Below are 25,682 nucleotides of genomic sequence, written 5' to 3' on the forward strand. Positions count from 1 at the left end.
TCTGGTTAGCAGTCAAGTGCCTTAGGCACTACGCCACCAGAGCTCCCATATATGATAATACATAATATTATACATTATTATAATGTGATTAATTAAATTAATTATTAATCCAATTAATAATTTGATTATGTATAAAGTTCCTTAGGGGTAAGAAACAAGCCCATTTCACTTTGTGTTCACCAGAACACTTGGAACAGTGCCTTCCATTTTGTAGATGCTGAATAATTATTTGAAAGATCAAAAGTGGAATACTATAAGCACAGAATTTCAAGGCAAACTACACTACATGATAATAAAGGATGGTGTAGATAGATACAGGGTAATTAGGATGACATTATTTTGAGTAAGGAAAGCATAATTACACTAATGTACAAGGAACATAATTTTCAAGCTCAATCTCTGGATCAAAACTGAGAAGGCAGGTAGTGTTGTATAAAGGGACTTGGTCACTAAACATGTCACCTCCCAAATATCTAGGCAGCATTAATTGCTTATTTCTTATTATTTCCATTGTATTTCTCTGTGTTCCTTAGAGAATGGTTATCTAAATCATCATTATAATATATTAAAAAAGTATGTTGCATGAATTAAAAAATTGCCATATGACAAATCAATTTATGTTTTTGAAGATGAGTCTTGTTTTTTCTAAAGTAGACTTAATCTGTATGTCAGGAAGTATTTTATTATTGGTGATTAATAGTATAAAATCTTTAGCACTGGAGTATAAATAAAGAAATGAAATTGTTGGTTATTAAAAGAAACATTTAGTATCATAATACTACTATTATAATAGTAGTATTATTATACTACTAATAGTATATAATAGCTAAAATAATAGTGATTAAGTGCATGGATTTTGGAGGCTAACTTCCTTGGTATGAATTTGGGCTCAGCTATGTACTAGCTCTATGACCTTGGCCAATTACTTAACTTCTCTGTGCATCTGGCTTTTTTATCTGTAAAACAGGAACAACAATTATTCTTCTTTCACGAGTCATTGTGCTATGTAAATAAGTTAATACATGACTATTGCATAGAACAGCTAAGCACTTATTGTTAGTCATTATTTTGTCATTATTTATGCATTTAATGCTGAACTACCTACTCTTGTTGTTGTTAGGTGCCTTTGAGTCAATTCTAACTCATAGTGACCCTGTGTACAACAAACCAAGACACTGCCCAGTCCTGTGCCATCCTCCCAATCATTGCTATATTTGAGCACATTTTTGAAGTCACTGTGTCAATTCATCTCATTAGGAGTCTTCTTTTTTGCTGACACTCTACCAAGTATGATGTCTTTCTCCAGGGACTTGTCCCTCCTGATAACATGTCCAAAGTACATGAGATGAAGTCACTCCATCCTGGCTTCTAAGGAGCATTCTGGCTGTATATCTTCCAAGACCAATTTATTCATTCTTCTTTCAGTCCATGGTATATTCAGTATTATTCACCTACACCATAATTCAAAGGCCTCAGATCTTTTTTGGTCTTCCTTATTCATTGTCCAGGACTGGACTTCATATGAAGTGATTGAAAATGCCATGGCTTGGGTCAGGTGTGCCTTAGTCCTCTTTGCTTTTGAACACTTCAAAGGGTCTTTTGTAGCTGATTTGCCCAATGCCATACGTCATGTGAATTCTTGACGGCTGCTCCCGTGGCCATTGATTGTGGATCCAAGTAAAATGATATCTTTGTGAACTTCAATCTTTTCTGTATTTATCGTGAGGTTGCTTATTGGTCCAGTTGTGAAGATCTTTTCTTTATGTTGAGATGTATTCCATACTGAAGGCTGCAGTCTTTGATCTTCATCAGTAAGTACTTCAAGTCTTCTTCACTTTCAGCAAGCAAGGTTATGCAGATAGGTTATGCAGATGTGCAAATCGCAGGTTCCTAATGAGTCTTTCTCCAATTCTGATACTGCATTCTTCTTCTATAATCCAGCTTCTTGGATTATTTGCTCAGCATACAGATTTAATAAGTATGGTGAAAGAATATAACCCTTGCACACACCTTTCCTGATTTTAAAACAGGCAGTATCCTCTTGTTTTGTTTGAACGACTGCCTCTTGGTCTATGTAAGAGTTCCTCATGAACACAATTAGGTGTTCTGGAATTCTCATTCTTCACAATGTTATCTATAATTTATTATGATCCACAAAGTCTAATGCCTTTGCATAGATAAAAAAAAAAAAAAAATAGGTAAAGAGTTTTCTGGTATTCTGTGATTTCAGCCAAGATCCATCTAATATCAGCAATGATATCCTTCATTCCACATCCTCTTCTGAATCCTAATTGAATTTCTGGCAGTTCCCTGTTGCTATATTGCTGCAACCACTTTTTAATTATCTTCAGCAAAGTTTTACTTGTGTGAAATTACAATATTATTAGATGATTTCTGCATTCTGTTAAATCACCTTTCTTTGGAATGAGCATGAATATGGATCTCTTATGCTTGGTTGGCCAGGTAGTTGTCTTCCAAATTTCTTGGCATAGATAAATGAGCACCTCCTGTATGGCATCCATTTCTTGCAATATTTCATTTGGTGTTCCATCAATTCCTGGAACATTGTTTTCACTGGTGTCTTCAGTGCAGCTTAGACTTCTTCCTTGAATACCATTGGTTCTTCACAATATGCTACCTTCTGAAGTGGTTGAATGTCAACCAATTCTTTTTGGTACAGTAAATCTGCATATTCCTTCCATCTTCTTCTCATTTTGAGGCATGCCACATCAGAAAATGAGAGGCTTGAAAGCTGTACTGCATCAACATCATTTAAGGTTGACTTTACTTACTAGCCACTCCATGGAAGGAAGATGGAGCAACCTACTACTGTAGCAATTTACTGCCTCAGAAACCCAATGGAGGTCACTATGAGTCGGAATCAACTTGAAGGCAGAGGGTTTGGTTTTTGTTTTTTCACTTTGAGGAGGCAGATTTTCCCTAGTTGTGTTTTGAGTGCTTTCCAACCTGAGAGGCTCATCTTCCAGTACTACATCAAACAGTGTTCTGCTACCACCAGTTGTCTGTCAGTTTTTGTACTGTGGTGGCTTGCATATTGCTGTGATGCTGGGAGCTATGCCACTAGTATTTCATAGACCAGCAGGGTCACCCATGGTGAATAGATTTCAGCAGAGCTTCCAGACTACGAGAGTCTACTTTTGAAAAAAATTGGCCAGTGAAAACCTTATGAATAACAGCAGCTATTCTAACATATCTTAAATTCTTTTGTTCATTTCCATATCTTCAGCACCTAACAGAGTGCATGGTCTATAGATTTTGATGAATATTTGTTGAATAGATGAAAAAAAAATGCTTTGCCCATTGTAAATGGATATTTTTTTAATCCTAAAAGGAAATCAGAAATTATAAACATACTGACTAGTTGCCTAACATTCTATATAATAATGATAAGCCACTGCCATTGAAATGATTCCAACAAATGGTGCCCCTATAGGACAGAACAGAAGGATTTCCAAGGCTGTAAATATTTGCAGAAACATCTTGCCTCTTCTTTCTCCCATGGAGCCATTGGTGGGTTCCAACTTGGTATAGTTTATCCATCTCTAAGGTGGACTTAGGAACTCTGGTGAGGTAGTGAACTAAGGCATTTGATTACTAACCAGAGCTGGAGGCTCAAAACTACCAGCCACTCCTTGGAAGGAAGATTGGGCAATCTACTTCTGTGGCCATACCACCTTGGAAACCCAAGGAGGGGTCACTATGAGTCGCATCCGACTCAACAGCAGTCAGTTTGTTTGTTAAGGTGGACTTAACCTCTGAGGATGTTAGAGATAGTCAGTGCAAACTTCCTTGGTTCCCAGTTGATAAAATGCTTCAGATGCATGCCTGTTTCAATTCAAACCTCTTTCCTCTCCAATGTTTTTTCAGTTTTTCATACTGTGAGGCAAAAATCTGCTTTAAAAGGTAAGGTTTTTAAACACAATCTCATTAACTAACACCACTAATTCTTGTAAGATGGAAGACAGTAGTAGGAGGCAGCAACTTTTGAAAGTCAAGGAACAGTCTGGAGCAGCAGTAAAAACCAGTTGTTACAGCAGTTTGCACCTCCCAGGCACTCCAGAGCATCAGCAGTAGAGGGCAGCAAATATTTGGAGCTGAAAACCACTTTGCCTTTATGTCCTGACTTTTACAACACCTCTTGAAAGGTCTGGCAGATTTGGACAAGACCTGAATTAATCAGACTGAAAATCACCAGAAGTTATCTCAGATGGTGTTTAGGAAAGGAAACTGAAGTTTTCCATCTTTATAAATACTGAACTCAAAAGAAATCCGAATCTCCATAGGCAGTGGAACCCAGTGCTCTAATTAGAAGCTAAGTTGAATTTTGAATCCTTCTTTGATATAGTTATACAGGTTCCATCCAACCAAACTCAACTTCCAGTCACTGGATTCATGAAAGGACATTTTCCAAGTTCTTCAGTTAAAATTTTTTTTTTTTTTTTAAGTTTTGACTCCTTTCAAATTAGCCAAGAGACAAACACAATATTCCTTAACTAAACATCTTTGTAAAGCAGCATGATAAAAGAACTATGCTGGATGACTTGTGTTTCTTGCTTAAATTAATAGTCCCCTAGATATTTTTAAAGGAATAAAGTGTGCCATGGCCTGCTATCTTCTTTATCTGAGTGGATGCAGACTGCATTGGATCCTACTTAACAAGGGAAAAAGGAAAGATCTTTATTAACTCCATAGTCTTTTGCAAAGCAGGTCTGAAAAAAGCACATTCATCTTGTTTTTTTTTTTTTTTTTTTTTTCCTGCCTAATAACTAGGTCACTCTGTATAAAATGGCTAAGAATTGCTATAACCCATAGGGACAAAATAGTATCCTTGTGCTTATATCCTTGTTTTTTTCCAGTGTAATCATGAATGCTTTATTTGACCCGCATGTATAAGGCTTGAAGAAAGAAGAGGATATAAAGAGGAAAACTAAAGGGGAAACATTAATTCCAAAGACGTTTATGTGGGGGTCACAGAGTTCTTATTTGCTAGAAATAATCTCCTCTGTACTATGTGCAGGACAAAGAGAGATTCTTTCCTGGCTAGGTCCAGTATATCAGGTTCCTTGTGGATATGGGTAAATAGAAAAGCATTCAGTTCTATTTTGGGAGTAGACTAAGTAGAAGCAATGATACTTAGCTCATTTCTGTTATTGGCACATAGGTTCCTCATCAAATTCAAACCCAAATGGGTGGGATAAGAAAAACTAACTCTGAAAGCTTGATTTAAATAAAGAGTAAAACTATTGGCTTGAGGGGCAAATTGGCATTGCTGACCCTTGAGAAGTTAAGGACACTGAGCATGAGAGAGAAGGAGCATGAGAGAGAGAGGCAGAGGCAGAGACAGAGAAACCCATCCTTAAATTTTTGTAGAAAGTGAAAGCGATTCCAATAAATGTCTCAAAAGACAGAAACACTGTGGTTGCTAACTTTTTTTCTGGCCAAAAGCTAGAGACTGCAGAATGAAACAGGAGAGAGAGAAAAACCTGGCTTTTGTAAATAATAATCTTACTACTGACTTTTTCTCTTGCTTATGATTCAGACAATCAAAGACAGTTTACTCACTTTGAAAAAAAAAAAAAAAAGTCTGCTTTTAAAGTGAAGTTCAACTGCTGTTTCTGTGTCTACCATTAGGGTTAGGCTATGATTAAGGTTGAAGAAAAAGCTCCTTTGCGATACCTACCCCACCTTACAGATAGCAGGTATTCTGCAAAATCATTTGTTGAGCTAATGAAAGAATAGAACCACTCACCTCCTTCCTACTGCCACAGTTTTATTAAGTGTTATACATACTGTTAGTAAAACACACTTTAATCTTTTTGAGAAAAAGCTGTGGAATAAAATCTGTCTATTTCAATTCCAAGTTTTAGATTATTTTGGTCCTTGATATATCATTTCCTCCTAGTGAACATTTGGCTGTTCATTTTATTTCATGCTATTAAGAAATAATAATTGTATGATGACATTCAGGAATAGGGTGGAGTCACATCACACATGTATGTGATGTGTGTGTGGCTTTGGAATCTAACTCCTGTGAAGATGACAGCAGTATCCAAGGATATGAGAGTAGCAGTTGTTCAGTGGGGCCACAGGAGGAAAGGTCCATGTGGGTCGAATGACAGGCAGCAAGTGGCCAAACTCTTCTCAGTGACTCTTCAAAGATGTGTCAAATCAATCAAAATTTAGAGTAGCAGCCAGAAAATATTTTCTGAGTACCTAACTACTTGTCTTGCCATCATGCCCTAGTTACTTTTATATATTTTCTCTTGTTTAATTCTCAAAACAACAAATGTAATGTTATAATGAAATGAAAGTTATAATGGCTTAATATTAAAACAGAATGGAGTTAAACTCATAGACAAGGAGCAAGTATTTTGGAATTCTCCATCCTTTTCTATTTAAACTAGGCATTCGAGATTATTTTAAAGGAAGAAAAGTATGAATGCCCAGTATCTACATATAAACCTTCCCTTTATTTCTCCCTTTAGTCCAGCTAAGAGATTGTCAATGCCAAATGTGAATATGAATTATTGTAAATATTAAACTTTGTATATTAAACTTTTAATAGTGATTTAAGGGAGTTAAAATGTAATTTTTACTGCATTAGATTTTTGCTTTATATACTGACTTTAAAACTAATGCTCAATTAAGATGAGACTCACTTTGTTCAAAATAAGCGATAACATTTTAAAATCTAAAGCAAAATTCTAGAAACAGTGGGTTTTGCCAAGTGGTGTTTCAGTGAGTTATGGAAAGATCTGGAGAGTAATTCAAACCATTTACTTTTGAAACATCAGCATCTTGTTGCATTTGACCTGGTTGCCAACCTTGGGGAAGAGGAAGGATCAGATAAGGAAGCTATTTAGGTTTAGAGTTTCTTTAATAAAGCTTTTTTTTTTTTTTTTTTTGCTTTTGACAGTCTTGTTATAGCATAAGAGAAATCTCTTGGCCTTTCTCTGAATCTTTTCTCACCTACAAGAAAGAAAGGCAGATATTTATTTACAAAAATTGAGTTTTAAAATCCCCACCTTCTCCACCCAAGATTTCATACTTCTCTGAATATGCCTTCTTTCCTTTGTCATAATGCCTTACTACAAGGTACCCTAGTCCAGAGTTTAACAGCAGAGACCTTTGGATCAGAAAAATTGGATGTAAATCCCAGTTTGTACTCCTTAATAGCAATGTCACTTTTCAGTTTAGTCTCTTTGAGACTTTGTTTCCCCAATCATATAATAGGTAATTTCTTGCTCCCTCTCAGGACTGTTAAAGAAAATGGGTCTAAACTGCAGCATGTATTATGTATTTTTAAAATATTTGTTAACTGAATAAAAAGTGATTGTGAAACTCATAGGATAGTTATTATTACTTTCTATCAGCTGCTGAATAAGTGGGAATAGTTTGGTAATGATATTCTAAGTAAATACAAATAGCAGACTTGAGTGACATGAAGATATCGGTGGAAGAACAGAGTATCAACATACACATAATAGGATATCATTTGAGGAATTTAACTTGTAAATTCAAATTTTGTCCAGTTACAATTCTGCCATTATGATGCATCCCCTAAGATGGGTGTAGGGGAATGGGTGCTTTTATGCATTTCCACAGCTGCAGCCTGTCCATTGGCTCGAGCAGTGTTCTTTCAGTCAGTGTAGCTTGCTGTCCCACCTCTCAGGTCTCAATGGTGCAAGACTCATGCAGCTATCTCCTCTCATTTTCTGCATTCTGAGCTCTTCCTCCAGCATCTTCTGTTGGGTCTTCCTACTCCATTCTGGTGGGCCCGTGTCAGGCTCACTGGCTCCCAACTCAACATTCCAGGAAAGCTGGATGCCAAGCCCCTGCTTCATTACGTGGTATTGTCAAGCTTACCAAGTTGAGGCATTCCCCAAATTGGTACGGGACATCTTGTAAGATTGCCTTTTTCAGTAGTTTCAAAGAGCAGTGTGGCAAGTGCCCCCTTAATGTTCAGTTAATTTACCTAACTCCTTGCATGCTTTCCAGGTCAAAGTTCAAAAATGAGAAGATCAGAAAACCCATGAAGACAACAGACATTGCCTCCTTCTTTTCTTCTATTTCCACAGCCCTGTTTTACTGCTTTTATGTCATATACTTCTCCATTTTAATACTGTTGTTGTTGTTATGTGCTGTTGAGTTGGACCCAACTCACAGCGACCCCTCCTTGGGTTGCTGAGGCGGTATCACTACGGAAGTAGATTGCCCAACCTTCCTTCTGAGGAGTGGTTGGTGAGTTTGAACTGCTAGCCTTCTGGTTAGCAGTCAAGTGCCTTAGGCACTATGTTATCAGAGCTCCAAAGCCTTAATGGCCAATGGGATATCTCCTCTCTACTCTTTTTGAATTCTGTAAACTGAATCCCCCATGCTTGTTTGTAGATCTGCTAATAAAGAAAATAAAGGAGTTCCTAAACTTTCCTCTCGATAATCTTTGTTTGCAAAACTATGCTTTTTCTGCATAATCTTGTTTTACATGTAAGAAGTGAAATACTACCTTCATCTTTCTCTATATACTATTCAGGTTCAAATTCTAATCTCTTCTATAGACAGATGGATGTCTTGGATGGAGTAGGCCAAAGGTCTTACACTTGAAAAGGCAAGGGAGAAAAATACATTAGTAATGCTCTGAATATTTCTTCAGTGTTTCAAGTTGAAATTGCAATTTATTGAGAAATTATCTTTTAAGAATATTACAGAAACATTTAGGTTATGAAAGGCTAAAGAATATTTTTTTAAATATACATTATATGTGCGTAGTGTAAATGTACCAAAAAAACCCCCAAAAAAACCAGACACTTCAATTCTGTACAATAACAACTGTTTGTGTCATGTGGATATATTCTAAATTTAAACTGTTTTGGTAATTTTATGGTGTTGATATTTATCTCTGCTGAACTAAGCTATAATCACATTTTCTAAATGCATCCTTAAAGCTATATAACTGTTTTCCAAAACTAAGATTATTATTTTTGGTTGTGATCAAATAATAAATTTGTGATCATAATAAATTTAAAAGCCTAGCTTCATCTCTAGTATTTTATATACACATTGATGTTGATTTTCAACTAGAAAAGCTGAAAATGAAAGTATGTTTTGTTTGGCAGGCATTTGATGTACTTGGAAGAGTTGAAGCTTACCTTAAGCTCCTTAAATCAGAAGGTTTAAGTCTGCCTGTCTTGGCAACGAGGCATGAGGAATTATACAGAGAAATTAAAGACTGCACAGCTGATGCTTTGCAAAAGGGACAAGCCTTAATTAGCCAAGTAAACGTTTACAGGTGAGTACAGTCTAGTTCTTCTTCAGTGTAACAAGCTTTTTCACAATTTCTAAGTCAAACCAAAACTATTGCCAACAAATCAATTCAACCCACAGCAATCCTGTAAGGACAGAGTAGAACTGCCCCATGTTGTTGTTGTTGTTATGTGCCCTCAAGTCGGACCTGACTCATAGCGACCCCTCCTTGGGTTTCCGAGGAAGTATCACTACGGAAGTAGGATTGCCCCATCTTCCTTCCGAGGAACTGCCCCATAGGATTTCCAAAGCTGTAAATCTTTGTGGAGGTAGATTCCTCATCTTTCCCTGTGGTGGGTTCAAACCACTTACTTCTCAGTTACCAGCCGAGCACTTTAGTTACTGCACAACCAGGGCTCCTTCACATGTTCCATAACCTAGAAAAAATAAGTTCACATGATTTTTTTTTCTGCTTCTGATGTTTTGCTGCATTATAACATGGCTTAAGAGGATCTATTGAATTTTGGCCAACAGAAATTTTTAACACAACATTGCTCATCTAGAAGTGAGGCCATATTCTGAGCCCAAGAACCCACTGATGCAAAAGCTTCCTCACTACTTCCTTCTGAACAGGGGAGAGGAAATGGAGAAAACAGAAAACAGCTGCAGATCCCCGTGCTGCTTATGTTCTGTCATCCCCATAGGCTTTCTTTCCGCCTGCTATTTCATGAGCCTTGAGTCCGTCCTTTCCCTTTTTAAATGAAAATACCAGAATTCCCTTTTATTTATGACATTCGTGATGCACTAAAAACCCCAAGTAAAAGGTGATATTACTAATAATAGTTCACATCAACAGAGAACTTGTCATGGGCCAAGTGCTATGTTAAGAGCTTGAGGAGTATTATCAATCCTCATTGCCATCTACAAGGCATATACTATTGATGTTCTCCTTTTCCAAATAATTTAATAGACACAGAGAGGTTAAGTAATTTACACAAACTCACACAGCCAATTAGTGGTAGAGCTAGAGTTTGAATCTAAGTGTAAGGTCCTAGATCCCATACTTTTAACCAGTGTGCTAGGCAGGTCATTTTTAGGAGCATGTACAGTAAGTACATCACTCTAAGCTTAGAGTTGAGTGGTAATTAGGAGAAAGAAGGACTTTGAGAATCAGAAAGAGAATGCAATGGCAAAGTATGAGAAAGGACAGGGATTGGGGAAAAGAGGAGATGGCAGGACAGATGGTGAAACAGATACTGGCTACGAAGAAATAAAGACAGGGTTTATGTTTTGACAGAGAGGGACAAAAAGATATGTGCAAATGGGTTAAGCCTAGTAATTCATTTTCCATACCCACGGCCTCTTTGAAACTCAAAAACATTCAATTTGTAGAGCAAGGAGATAAATGGTATATGATAAAATTATTTTGTATGCATTTAAAACCTTTTCTCTGTTCTCTTTTAGATATGCTTATAAGTGTTGATATGGTAAGTTTAGGTTTGGGGAATTGTTTTTTCAGAAGATAGTCTGTATCCAGACAGTGATATTTAATCCAGGGTTTATGATGTTGCTATGGGATCACACAAAACGAACATTAGGAATAATCCAAGATCTTCCAGCAAGAGCCAAAAAGCTGAAGGGCAAATGAGTCTCCTTTTTGAAAAATTAACAATAAGAACTGTGACTATTAAGTTTATTTACTTTAGCACTAAGAAAAACTGATGGTGCAGTGATTTAAGCACTTGGCTGTTAACCAAACGTTTGGAAATTCAAACCCAGCAGTTATTCCACAGGAGACAGATGTGGTAGCCTGCTTCTGTAAAGAAAACCTGTGGAGCAGTCTACTCTGTCCTGTAGGGTTGCTATGAGTTGGAATTGACTATAGGGCAATGAGTCTGGTTTTAGTTTTCTTACTTCAGCTCCAAGTCATGCATTAGGTAATGGGGTCCATTCAATTCCAGTAGACCCAGCACAGTTCTGTCTGGGCCCAGAGTATAGTTACAGGACCTTCTCTCTCCCTACCCCCATTAAAGGTTCAGTTTTCCAGAATGTACAAAAGTCCAGACCATGGTGAAGATACTCTATGAGGGGTAAGGCACTTGTGCCTGGAGTCAACATATTCATGGTACACTGATCTGAGTCATGTGATGACTGTATTAAATAGTTGGAGGGATCAGTTGAAAAACAAAAACTCAAACCCATGGGCCTGCAGATGATTCTGACTCATGGCAACCCTGTGTGTTACACAGGAGAACTGCTCCACAGGGTTTTCTTTTATGGAAGTTGTTTATCAGGCCTTTCTTCTACAAGGCCACTGGGTGGGTTTGGACCTCCCACCTTTAGTCTAGCAGTCCCACTTGCACCACTCAAGGTTGTATACAATCTATTATTGAAGGAAGGAATTCATTCAATCCAATTTCAATCTGTTCCACTAAATAAATTAAAAAGGCACAGCCCTCCAGACTACCAAGTCTGCCTAAGACCTGAGACACCAGCTGCAAGCTTGTGGGTGTCTCCAGCCCTCACTTCTGACCTGCTGGCTACAAATTCTGGGATTCCATCTATTCCCTTAGGATACTAGCAGAAAGCTCGGAGGTCTTCAGGGCACCCCTCACTTACTGATTGCCATTACTCCCTCAGGTTTCAATAATTTATAAGAACAACTCACAGAACTCGGGAAAGCACTATACTTATGATTAGAGGGTTTTTTTAAATAAAGGATACAAATTAGGACCAGCAGAAAAAGAGATGCTTAGGGCGAGGTCACAGAGTTTTCAGGTTCCAAAAAGCATGTGTCACCTTCCCAAGAAACAATGTATTTCTCCAACCAGGAAGCCCATGGAGCTTCCCTGTCCAGACTTTTATGAGAGTCTCATTACCTAGGCATGGTTGACTGCATCAGCCCCAGTGATGTTACTATGATTGGTGTCAGCCAGTATGGTAACTCATAATGTCACCACCCCCCCCCATGGACTTTCTCTCATAACAGACCATGCAGAATCCTTAATAATGTTTATTATCAATTTTAATCATAGAATAAAATGTGATAGTGATAAAGTTGTAAACTGCCGAAATTTAATATTTGTTTGATTATATGAATACTAACCACAAAATTGTTCTGTAAAATCTTTACATTGCCTTACAGTGTTGTTAGTTATAATGTTAGTAACTGAGTGGAAGCCTTTTTGATTTTTCTCCCTTAATTACTACTTCAGTCTCATAAAAGTTATTGCTACAGGTTCACAAATACTAATTACCACAATATTGTAGCTAAAACACCAGAAAATTTGACAAAAACAGTGACTGTAAAGACACCAGCAGCAATGGAAACAGCAGATGTGTTTGTAGCACATACAGATGAAATCAGGAGATTTGAAACATGATTGTAATTGAATAATAATGGCAGCTCTGACCTGAGCACATTGGAAGGTTCAAAAAGTAAATGAGCATAGAGTTTTAGCCTTGTAGATATATTAGATAGAGGTAAGCTGGGCTTATGAAAAATGTTTTTGCTGTTATACCTAACTACTAGGATATTTTTATAAAAATAATAAATTTCTGCTGAAACCCTGAAAAAAATTTTATAGATAATCATTTTGGTGTTGCCTCCTCTGATAGTGTCACTGGTATGGTCTGCATCCCCTGCCTGAGGTTGGGCTAATTATCATAAAGTGGGTCTTTCTGATCTGGCCAGCCCCCATCAAGGAGGCAACGAGGATAGACCCTCAGGTGTAGTCTGGAGACCTCATTAAAGATACTTCAATCACTAGAGAAATTCAAACAGTTTAGAGGTTCTTTCTCAGGAATCAAGAACTAACACCAAAGTTACATTATTTACCCAATAGAGGTGAGGTCTCCAGATATAATTGGGAGATGGTCCCATCTCAAGTCTTAGCAAGTGGGTCTCAAAGCACAGATATATATTATTTCTGGTCTATTTGGGGTACTCTTCCCTTGTGGTTCTTTTCTTGGCCTTAGATAGTTTCTTTTCATCCATACAGCCAAAGACTTGTCCCAAAATCTCTCAGTTCTGTTTCTGTATTGCTCCCTCCTGTCTGGTATCCTGTCCGGTATCCTGTCCCACAAATTCTAAGCATCTTGGACTCTCAGAACTCTGATCTCTGCCTGTTTAACTCAGCAAGACCTCAGGCTCTTTTGGGGTTCCCTTTCCATGAGCTATGTCTGAAAATTACCTTCCAGCAGTAAACTGATACAATTGTAAGATCATCTCATTTGTTTCCCTTCTCTCAAAAATCATAATCCTGTGAGACTTGTTATGTAATGTCTGGAAACCATTATTTCTTATATTTTGCCCATTTTTCTAGTGGTATAAGGCAGGAGAATCAGTCTTATTCTTACTTCAGTTTTGATGTTTAGATTCTGGGATTAGAAAGCTAATCACAACTTATTAATGCTAAATTTTTCCCTATTTGTTGTAATCAGTAATGATTTACTTTTATTAAGGGAAGACTTACTTTTATTTTTACATGCATTTTGTCTTTGGGGTTTTAGTTATTGTTTTTGGCCATCTATTTTGTAGGGGAGCTGTGTATTATTTACTTAGCTAGCCTTGTTCTTTTTGCCTCCTTTGCTTTTTGTAGCGTTAATTTTTACATAAATATTGTTTTTCAGAAGAACATCTATAATTCTGGACTTCCAACTTTTGATTAGGTCTTAATAGACCAAGCAATAATTAAGTTCCATTTCAGGAAACTTAAATTAATGATTTGGTAACTGAATTTAAACAAAAATAATTAGCAGTACGGTTTCTATCAACATCCAGGATATGTAAGTTCCAAGGTGGTTTGATCTTTGAGATTTCAAAATACTTTACAAATCGATATTACTTCCATTTTACAGAAGGCACAGAAGGTAGAAGGAAATCATTACTTGGCAAAGGACATTTTTGATTAGAAAGGTAGATGTTGAATAGAAATCCATTAAAAACTGAATTGAAATGCATTAGAGTTTCAGTTGCAAAGGAGAGCCACACATAGCTACTGACCTCAATCCCATGCATTCCATTTGGGACTTACTTCCCTTCCTCATCTAATGAATCTGTTCAGCAGGGTGAGTCACCATTGTGTGAAAGAACTAGAACCTGTGAAGATTTCCGGTTGCAGCTACTGAAGGAGTGACTGTGGGTTTTGTTGTTATTGTTGTTGTTATGTGCCGTCGAGTCAGACCTGACTCATAGCAATCCCCTCCTTGGGTGTCTGAGGCAGTATCACTATGGAAGTAGATCACTCAGCCTTCCTTCTGAGGAGTTGCTGATGGTTTGAACCTCCAGCCTTCTGGTTAGCAGTCAAGTGCCTTAGGCACTACACTACCAGAGCTCCTGACTGTGGGTTTTAGATGGTTGCAATGGCAGTATATGTAAATTTCAGCAGAGAAAATTACACATTACTGAACTTGTACATGAAGATTTCCAAAACTTCCGACTGCAAGCCAGCCTGTTAGGAAATAAAACAAAGCTTCCTATCACCAAGTATTTGAAAGCTGAAGTGGCTAAGAAACTTTAGGCTTAGTGTCAAAGGAGTTTTATTTATGCTGAGGGGCAAAACCATGCTATGACTTTTAAACTTAACTTCTCTGAACCTTAGTTTCCTCATCGGTAAAATGGAGATGTACATTTCATAGAGGTTTTTTTTTTTTCAATTGAAAGAGATAGGATTACTTTTGGCATATATAACTAAAAGAAAAAAAAAAAAAAACTGAACTCACTGGCTGTGGGGATGGATCCGATTCATAGCGACCCCTCCGTGGGTTTCCGAGGTGGTATCACTACAGAGGTAGATTGCCCAACCTTCCTTCCAAGGAGTGGCTGGTGGGTTTGAACTGCCAGCCTTCTGGTTAGCAGTCACATGCCTTAGGCACTACATCACCAGAGCTCCTTGGTATATATAAAGTGCTCAATAAACAATTAGTACTTCACTTCTCTTTTTTATCTTCTAAACACCTTTAACAGCAAAATACTGAGTCATGTGATGGTTTCAGATGCTTACAGTAGAATCAGCTGCACCAAGTTGCCTGTTTGTTAACAGAAGAAGGTTGTATTTGAAACAGGAATAATGAGCATTTACCTGAAGGGTCACTATGAGTCAGAATCGACTCAATGGCAAAGGGTTTGGGTGCCTGAAACTTATGTCAAGCCTCAAAATGAAGTTGGGGCTCCCATTGCAGACCGCAGCCTTCCACAGACCAACTGCTTTAGAATTTAAGTTCTGATATGTTACTTTAGTAGGACCAGACTCACTTGTTTGCAACACTGAAATCAAGCCCATTTGAAGTTCTAGCAGCCTCACAGTATAGTGGTTATTGACATGTTTCTTTGCCTTTTTTAATTTCTTGCTTATAAGCCCTTAATGATTCCAAGTCATTGTTAAATAGTTTATTGGATTCTTACAGCTTAACGATAAAATCTGTGCATTTCACATAACCTGAACATACTTTAATTTGAAAGGTGTTATATTACCCTTCTTTGCAATTAGTTATGATGCACATTGCCCACAATCATGTGTAACAGTGGTCAAACTTAAAGTTACAGTGAAATTGGAAGCTTCCAGTTTCTTCTCACCTTATCTCTTCCTAGGCCTGGCTTGGCATCATCCTTGAGCCCTGTTTCTAAAGAAAGAACAAACTGAAAAAAAAAAAAAAAAAAAAAAACAACCACCACCTCACTACCATTGAGTCAGATCCAACTTCTAACGACCCCTCCTTGGTTTTCCGAAGTGATGTCACTACAGAAGTAGATTGCCCAACCTTCCTGCCCAGCAGTGGCTGGTGGATTTGAATCACCAGACTTCTGGTTAGCAGTCAGTTGCCTTAGGCACTATCAAGCAGAATTGTGCCATTTATTAACCCACAGGAAGCTGCTGCTGGTTGGAAGTGCTGAGGATGGAGTTTTCCATAATTGGTTTCTCTTTTTTTTCCTTGGCACATTTTCCAATTCAGAGTTCAAAAACATATAAATACTCATAGTACCATTCCTGTTAAGTGATTATTTTCCTCTCCTGTTTGCTAAAATTAAGTTAGACTGTGCAAGCAAACTTAGTCAATATTGACTAAATTTCTGTCCTTATGTAAAAGACAGTACCATTTTTCATCCTTCTTTATCATGATGGATTTATGCTTAAAAATGTCATGCGGACTATTTTGCTTTGGTATGTCTTTAAGTATTGTTTATGATCCAACACTTAATATTACTTTCTTAATTATAATTCTTCATATTTTCATATTTTGCAGAAAAATGAAAATAGGAGCTAATTGCAATTTTGCTTTCTCTTCCCATGAACTTCACTTATATTGGCTACTGTTATTTCCCTTGCTTGATATTGTGAATGGTAGTAAATCTTCAGTCAGAACTTAATTCTTTCATTTGTTTATTCATTCCCAAACTATTTATTGAATGTCTGTTGGGTATGAGATACTCTCCAGCCTCTAATCATTAGGTGAAGTATCTATTTTCTTGTTGCTTTATGTTATGGTGGAAAAAGCAGTCAACCAACAGGTAAATCAATAAATGACATTATCTTATACAGCAATGAGTATCAAAAAATATAAACTGTGAAACGGAAGAGAGAGTGACAGGGGTGAGGATACTACTTTCGACAATGTAGTCAGGAAAGGATTCTTTAAAAAGATCTGCCAAATAAATATCTGGAAGATGGGTCAACCAGGCTGAGCAGCAGCAGGTGAGCAGTGTGATTGGAACAGAGGGCATCAAGGGAAGAAGAGCATAAGACAACATCAGAAAGTTAAGTGTAAGCCAGACTGTTCAAGTGCTGTAGCAATAATAGCAAACACTTGTGTACTTAATGTACATTAATAAATCTAATCATCAGCTAGGAGAGCTCTGGTAGCATAGTGCCTAAGGGACTTGACTGCTAACCAGAAGGCTGGTGGTTCAAACCCACCAGGCACTCCTTGGAAGGAAGGTTGGGCATTCCTACTTCTGTAGTGATACTGCCTCGGAAACCCAAGGAGGGGTCGCTATGAGTCGGGGCTGACTCGATGGCAAATAACAACAACAAAATCATCAGCTACCCTGTGATATGGGCACTATTATTATCATTGTCCTTGTTTTGCACATAAGAAAACCGGGACATAAGAAGTCAAACAACTTACCCTAGGTTACATAGATAGTGAGTGATAGAATTAGTATTTGAATCCGGGTCTAAGCCTCTGTGTTAGGTGGCTAGCTCTGTCTGCCTTCTGCTTTTGTTAACTTAATCAATAACAAGGAGTCTGACTACTTAGTGAACATGGATTCTTTTTCATTCTACTGCACTTTAATTGGATGGAGTCCATCTGTCTTTTAGTTTCAGTTCCAGTCCCAATACACTGAAGTTTTTCTTTAAAATCGTTCCACAAAATTATTATACCTACATGTTAATATCTCATATGACATTTTAGTACCAGGCCTCACATGAAGGACTGTTTTATATCTGGTGTTGACTCTCCAGAACCTCACTAACATCCAGTCAGGGAACTCCCTCTCATGGGAATGTGCTTCAGTTTCCAAGGGAGCCATGGAGACGGTGGGCATTGGGGCCACCTCTTCAGAGAAGGGAGACAGAATCCAGCTTGTGTGGTCAGGAAAGATGGAGTGAAGGATTAGGACCCAGGAGGGCCATGCACAGTTGAATGTGATAGCCTAAGATGGAAGAAGGGTCCCAATCTTGGGACCAAGAAGAGAGTATATCCCTCCCACATAATATTTTCTTTGAATTTCTTTGCATTCATTAGTGTCTTGTGGCTTAACTTTTCATTCTGTGGTGTTCTGAATCATTCCTGAGTTGTTTGCTTGTGCCAGTATCATCTCCTCTTCCAGATCCTGACTACCTTGGAGGTTGAAACCAGGCAGGAAACTTCTTTTATGTTTTCTTAACTTAATACTTACGTACTAGGTGGACTGATTTGAAATATTAAGGAGCTGGCATGACGTGTAAAAGAAGATTCTATCATAGTGAAAATACTTGTCTTAGTTATCTAGTTCTACTATAATAGAAATACCACAAGTTGGTTGCTTTAACAAACAGATTTTTTTTTTCACTGTTTAGGAGGCTAGAAGTCTGAATTTAGGGTGCCGGCTCTAGAGTAACTGAGACTCTGGAGGAAGATTCTTTTCTCTTTTCAGCTTCTGGTCCTCTGATTCCTTGGTCATCTTCATGTGGCCTGGCATCTGTCTTCCCCCCTGTCTCCTTGCTTGTTTTGTTGCTTGCTCAATCTACTCTTACATGTCAAAAGATACTAACTTAAAACACCCTATACAAATATTGCCTCATTAGCATAACAAAGAAACACATTCCCAAATTTGATAATAATCACAGGTAATGATTTTTAAGAGATACAATTAAATCCATAGCAATACTAAAAAAATATCTTAATGGCAAACAAACAATAGCAATCTTTACCCCTAAACAAAATAAAAGAGCTCTGGTGGCACAGTACCTAAGGTACTTGACTGCTAACCAGAAGGCTGGCAGTTCAAACCCACCAGCTGCTGCACAGAAGGAAGATTGGGCAATCTACTTCCGTAGTGATACTGCCTCAGAAACCCAAGGAGGGGTCACTATGAGTCAGATGCTACTCGATGGCAGTGAGTTTGGTTTTGGTTTGGAGACAAAGTAAAACAAAGAAACAAACATAATTTTCCTTGGCCTAGTAGATTCATCTATGATTGCATTTTATAATTCTGCCAGTCATTTAAACTTAAACTAACTGTTTTTTTCTTTTTTTTTAAGTTTGATGATGCATTTATATAGTAAATGTCAGATACTGAAATTTAGAAAATTACAAATTTGAGTCCTTATGACAGTGTTAACTCAGCTCCTTTCCAAATATTTTCATATCTATATTAAGGCATTCTTTTTAGAGGTTGAGTAAATGTCATAACTGCAATCTGGGCCTGTTAACATTGTTAGATTTTTATCATTCTGAAACTCTTAGAATGGAAGACAACTAAAGTTTATACTTTCTGTTAAATCTAGGAATGTCTAGGTTAAGTTCTTATAAAATATCCAGGAGTTGCTCGCTATGGTATGAATTTATCAGTTTATCATGCTGATCTGTCTTCTCACAAAGACCAAGAAGTAACAAGGATTCCAGAGTAGAAAGATCTGGAACTCAGAACCTACAGAGGAAGCCTGATTAATGGGCAGAAATCTAAAGCCCTGGGCAATTAAGGAAGAGCTCTCTCAGATTAGACGGTTTAGGAGGAAAACATACACAGACATACACACACTGAAGAGGTAAGGGGACACGTTTATGAACAATATGTCTATCACAGTGCTATTTATAATAGTGCAAACCTGAAACCCACCTAAATATTCTCTTAAATATGGAAATGTTTGAATAGCTTAAGGGCCAAACATACAGTGAAATATTTTGAAGCCAAATAAAAAATGGTGCTCTTCAAAAAATATTTAAAGACATAATGATTATCCTCACAATATAATTTCAAGTAAATAAAGGTAGGATTCAAACTGTGTATATGGCATCATACTGATTTTGTAGGGGGACAAAAGACTGCAAAGAGAAATCTTTTTGGAAAGAATGTATAAAACATTTTTAGATTTTCCATGTTATCTCAAATGAGAGCATTTATCTGGTTAGCTCTTATTGTCCCCTTTTTTATCTGAGGATTTATGTCATAAATTGTGGAAATTTTTTAGCACTTAGCTCTTTTTATTGCTTTTCCACTATTCCCTCTTTTCTCCTATAACTCTTGCTAGAAGAATGTTGGAACTTCTCAGGCTTTCACTTCTCTTGTCTTTTATATTTTTCATCTCTTTAGCTCCTTGCATTGCATTCTGAGTGAATTCCTTAGACTAATTTTCTCTTTTGTTAATTTTACCTTTGTGTTCATTCACTGATATTTGTTAGTTTTAATAACTATATTGGTTTCATTTCTAGGATTTTATTAATTCTTTTTTGTTTAATTTCTGACAGGTCTTCCCCTCCCCCTAGTTTATTGTTCTTTTATTATGGATGTTGGTTTTTCCTTTATCTTTTTGATGATCTTAGGTGTATTTATGTTAAAATTTCAGATTGCTCTACTTCAGTTCAGCGGGAGTATGTTTGTCTCTTGTACTGAGTGTCTTATTGATTTTTCTCATCTTGATATTTTGTGTTGCACTCTCATCTAGAGTGGTAGGTGTTCATTGTTTGCTTCGTTTTCCTCGTCTTGCTTTTTCCTCTTTAACAGATTTGCAGTGACCTCCATCTGGACTTATACAGGGCCTGTGGTCCCGAACTAATCTTTGGTTGTTTGATCAGGGTCACACAAGCTCCCCTGAGATATTGCAGCTCTCAGGATGCAGTTAGGAAACCAGGGGAAGCGCTGTCTTGGTGTGGTTCCTGACTGCTCTGCTGTGTCTGTATCTGATTCAATGGCCTCCAATTAGTAGTTAACTCTAGAGTACTTTAAAATCCTTTACAATTGGGGAGAACCTCATTTCCTGTTACTGATTTCAGATAGAATTCCAGCTGTAGTGCCTTTCATGTAGGACATGCTTTGATCTCTGTGCCCTCAAAGGAATGGAACTCCTGACTACCTCTGCCTGTCCAGAACAGGACCCAGGAGGACTGTCCCTTCAGCCCCACTTAAAAATGTGTGTTTCTTCGTTGTTATATGTGTGCAAAAGATTTTGTGTGTGTGCATGAATGTTTGCTCGTGCATATGTACACATATGTGATGTTTTTGTTTGATGGGAAGAGATTCTCAATATATATACCTTAAATCAGAAAAAATAAATTATTGTGAAAACATGCATTTCACTCTACAGTACAAATGACACTTTTTCAAAGTCGGGATGAAAACTAGAGTGCTACCGTTGTTTCTGACAAAATAAAGATCATAAACATGAAGATAACCATTGTTTGGGTCCTTGTTTAAAGAAGAAGCAAATTAAAGATAAGGATTTTGTTTTTTCATTTATAAAGTATAATTTGTCCATAGACAAAAAGAAAAATATAACCAGCTGATTCCTTCTGGTGAACAGAGTAAACTGTCAAGTCTTTACCATCTGGTTCTGCCAGTAGTAATTTATGAAAGTTTGAAAGCAACTTGCTGTTTTCCAGAAAGAATCATGAGAACACATTAATATTGGGATTTGCTCCTCTGTCCCAGGTCTGATCGTGACAGATGGAGAGACAGGACAACTGCTCCCGTATAGCAAATAGGACAGTCTATTCTTGAGCTAGAAGTCAATGTAGCTCTACTCTTTGGGGAAAAATTAATTAATCATTCTCTTCTGCTTCCTTTCCCCTCTCTAGTGGATCAAGAAATAAGGGAGAAAAGACTCCCATTATGGAATTTCTAACAAATGTCTGAAGAAGCCTTCACTGTCTGTCATTTCTGAGTGTCTATGGTGGTTTGAAAAGTCAAAATCAACATGAGGAATATTCTAATGCACCTCATATTCACATCACAGAACAGGCACTACCTCATTGAGAAAGCCCCAAAAGTCAATATTTTCAGTGCGAATTATAGAGCCACAGACTATGAGAGCTAGAAGTCCAGCAGACTGTTAGCACTACTCCCTCAAATCAGGCAGCAAATGAGTAGTGTTGCATCAGAATTAGACCAGATTGACAGGGCATGACATTGTGGTTCAACCAAGTTTCTGTTACCTACCTTCAGTCTTTGCCTCATCATTTATTTAATATGACTGTGAAGTAATAGGATTCATTCCTGCATGACCTATGGAATTATATGAATTTATTTTCTGTTCATGTGAGAATTACTGGCAGAGGGTGAGGTTGTATCTTTCCTTTGATCAAACCATCTGCTTTTCAGGCTCCGAGGAAATTACCAACGTGCATGCTATACATGTTTAAAAATGTTTTAGAATGTTCAAAGACAAGTCCTGAGTCAGCTTATAAAATGTCTAACTGAAAATGATGGCAACAGGGCTGATTGTAACCTGCAGTGTCGATTTTCCTTAAGGAATCTCCACAAGAGTGGTATTGGGACTAGGAGTATGATGGGTATAGTCCAGTAGGGAACTGGGGAAAAGGAAAAGATCACTAACCTTTCTTCCACATGGGAGACATTTAGAACATAGAGGAAAATAGGACGAGCCCTAGTGGCACAGTGGTTAAAGTGTTCAGTTGCTAATTGAAAGATTGGTATTTCAAACCCCCCAACTGTTCTGTAGGACAAAGATGTGGCAGTCTGCCCCTGTAAAGATTTACAGCATTAGAAATCCTATGGGACAGTTCACCTCTGTTCTGTGGGGTCAGAATTGACTTGATAGCAGTTGTTTGTGTGTTCGCTTTAGTTTTAGGATGAATAAGATGGTTGGGAAGTCCTTGCTCTGAGGAAGGGGTCTGAACTACAAGGAAGGGTACAGTACTCCCTGGAAGCAAAAATTAATAACACGGGGCTGTTGGTGTTAACTGCGGTTAAGTTGGTGCTGAGTCATAGTGACCCGTGTACAGGAGAACGAAACTCTGGTCCTGCACTGTCCTCACAATTATTACTATTTTGAGCCCATGTTGTAACCACCATGACAATCCATCTCATTGAAGGTTTTTCTCTTTTTCTCTGACCCTCTACCAAACATGATCTCCTTCTCCAGGGGTTAGTCCCTCCTGATAAAATGTCCAAAGTACGTAAGACCATGTCTCGCCATCCCCACTCCTAAGGATCATTCTGCCTGTACCTCTTCCAAGACTGATTTGTTCATTCTTCTGGCAGTCCATGGTATAGTCAGTATTTTTATCCAACATCATAATTCAAAGGCCATCAATTCTTTAGTCTTCCTAGTTTATTGTCCAGCTTTCCCAAGCATATTACGTGATTGAAAATACCATGGCTTGGTTCAGGCACACCTTAGTCTTAAAAGCGACATCTTTGCTTTTTAACGCTTTAAAGAAGTCTTTTGCAGAAGATTTACCCAATGCAATATGTTCTTTGATTTCTTGACTGCTGCTTCCATAGGTGTTGATTGTGGATCCAAATAAAATGAAATCCTTGACAACTTTAGTGTTTTCTGTGTTTCTCATGATGTTGCTTATTGGTCCAGTTGTAAGGATTTTTGTTTTCTTTATTTTGAGGTGTAATCCATACTGAAGGCTGTACTCATTGATTTTCACAGCAGAACAAAGCAATTTAATCTGTCCCTCTAAGTCTTTAAATACAACAGGGAAGTATCAATTGAACCAAACCAAAAATGATAAACTTGACTGAGCCTAACCATAAATGCTAAAGCATACCAAATAAGAAATTGAGTAGTCTTTGGATTGCCTAAAATGTCTCTAAGTTGTCAAAGGGTAAAGTCAGTATTATAATTTAAAAACTGCTGGACACAAAGTGTCATTTTTAATACAGTAACTGTGCTTCTTCTCATTGTTAAATCCATGTCTTATCTTTCCATAACCTTTGATCAAATAATTTTTTTTAATTTGAAAATGTGGATTGATTTCTTATTAATCTTATTATTATATTATTTATATATCCTATTCATATAGCAGGGCTATGTGCTGCTATATGAATAGGATAAAATGAGTGAATAGAATACCATCATTTCTCTTAAAGAATTTACAAACTAGTGGGGTATATTAGATGAGGAGTAAATTACCACAAAAAAGACAAGACTCTCCTAGGTCATTGAAAAATTGAGTGCTGAGTTGTGATTCACCTACTGAAAGAGAGAATGTTACTAAGGAGCAGTACTTTTATGGAAGGAAGGCTTGATTTGGTTTTATTCTCCTTTTCTGTTTCCAGTGCTGGAGAGACTTCATATGTAATTTTAACAAGACACTGTGCCCCTCTAGTGGCTGCTTCACAAACTACCGACAGACATTGCCTTACCTAACCAAGCCAATTGCAAGAGTATCTTGTTCCTATGATAGCATCAACACTCAACTCAAGGGAATATGAAGCCTTAGAGTAAAACATCACCCAGCCCTCTGTCAAGCTGTTTCAGACCCAGAAAAAGTACTGTGAGGTGGGAAAGACTTGGGGATCAGATGAAGAGCTCAAACAGCTAGAGCAAATCCTAGCTCTGTCACTTAGTAACTCTGTGACCATGGCATGTTAATTAGCCTCTCTCTTCCTCAGCTTCTTCACCTTTAAAATTATATCAAACTCGTGGGGTATAATGAGAGTTAGAAGACAGACTACTTAAAACATTAAGAATAATGTCTTGATGTAAGTGCTCAATAATTGTTTGTATTATTAGTAGTAATAGTTTTTAATAGTTAAAAACTGTTATTTGTGATTCCTGAAATTTGAGTAGAAAAGCATTACTGAAAACGAAGATTTAAACTCGAACACAAATTCAATAAACTGTTATTAAATATAATACATGTATAGATTTGGATATTAAAGAGGTCTACCCTTAAATCCCTGCTTTGCTGCATACCAGCTGTATGTCTCTGGGCAAGTTATCTTACCTCAGAAGCTTCCGTTTTTTTCAGCTAAATATTGGAGTTAGTGATTTATACCTCACAAAGTGATTTTAAGGACTATATGAAATAATGCATGTAATGCACTTAAACTTGTTGCACTAATTCATTAAATAGTAACTATTTAATACAATATTATGTAACATTCTATGCAAGCATTATATGCAAACTTAGGAGAAACGTAAGTCCACAATCCCTATTTTCCATGTCACTATCCGTCTGAGGGACATAATTTCAGAAGAGGGAGGAGAGATTACTTTATATGTGAAAGGCCAAAGAGAAGCTTGGGTTCCATCTGAGCTTTGAGTCAGAACACCATAATTAAGATAAAACCAGAATTCAAGTGGAAATTTGGGAGGGGTTGGGGATGTCAGAGCAAGTCACAGTCCGAGTGAGAGGGAAAGTCTGTGCTCTGACCTGTGACTTCGTGGCTGGGACTGAAGGGTAAGCCCAAAGCTGGCTGATAGCCATATTGTGTGTGTGTGTGTGTGTGTGTGTGTGTGTAAAAACCAAGGCATATAAAGAGTACCTTGAACAGGCACCAAGAAGCTTGGCTGGAGCTGGTTACTGAGGATCAGTTTTTCTAGGAAGTAGCCTATTTGAAGTCTGTGTCCCAGCTACACCTCCTTGGGGTGAAGAAGGGCTCTATTCTAAGGTTAGTGAGTAAAATGTCATCTGACTGCAACAGATGGAAGGCATTTTGGGTAGAGCCACACACAGGCAAGTCAGAGGTGGGAGTATGCATCTTTCATCTTGGTTGATGCATTTGTTCTGTTTTTTAAATCAAACTCTTTCTTTTTTATTTTTTTAATTATGATTTAGGTGAAGGTTTACAGAGAAAATTAACTTTCCATACAGCAGTTCACATATACTTGGTCTTATGACATTGACCACAGTTTACCACAATGCAACAGCTCCCCTCCCACTTCCTCCCCATAGTTACCTCTTCCCTGTGTCCATCCCTCCATACACTCCTGCCCCCTGAGCTGTCTCCCTGTGCATAA

At 37.6% G+C, this 25,682-nt stretch overlaps 1 protein-coding gene across 1 annotated transcript in view; it reads left to right on the top strand.

Moving 5' to 3' along the window:
- Positions 1 to 25,682, top strand: part of CCDC141 (coiled-coil domain containing 141) — a 301,605-nt gene that overhangs the window by 193,324 nt on the left and 82,599 nt on the right. Inside the window, exon 8 of the mRNA XM_007936905.1 lies at positions 9,135 to 9,307. Within this exon, the coding sequence (XP_007935096.1) occupies positions 9,135 to 9,307 (173 nt within the window). The remainder of the gene's footprint in view (positions 1 to 9,134; positions 9,308 to 25,682) is intronic.

The sequence above is a fragment of the Orycteropus afer genome, unplaced genomic scaffold (assembly GCF_000298275.1).
Source record: "Orycteropus afer afer isolate SDZICR_OR568_19922 unplaced genomic scaffold, OryAfe1.0 scaffold00001, whole genome shotgun sequence".
In the NCBI taxonomy this organism is placed as follows: domain Eukaryota; kingdom Metazoa; phylum Chordata; class Mammalia; order Tubulidentata; family Orycteropodidae; genus Orycteropus; species Orycteropus afer.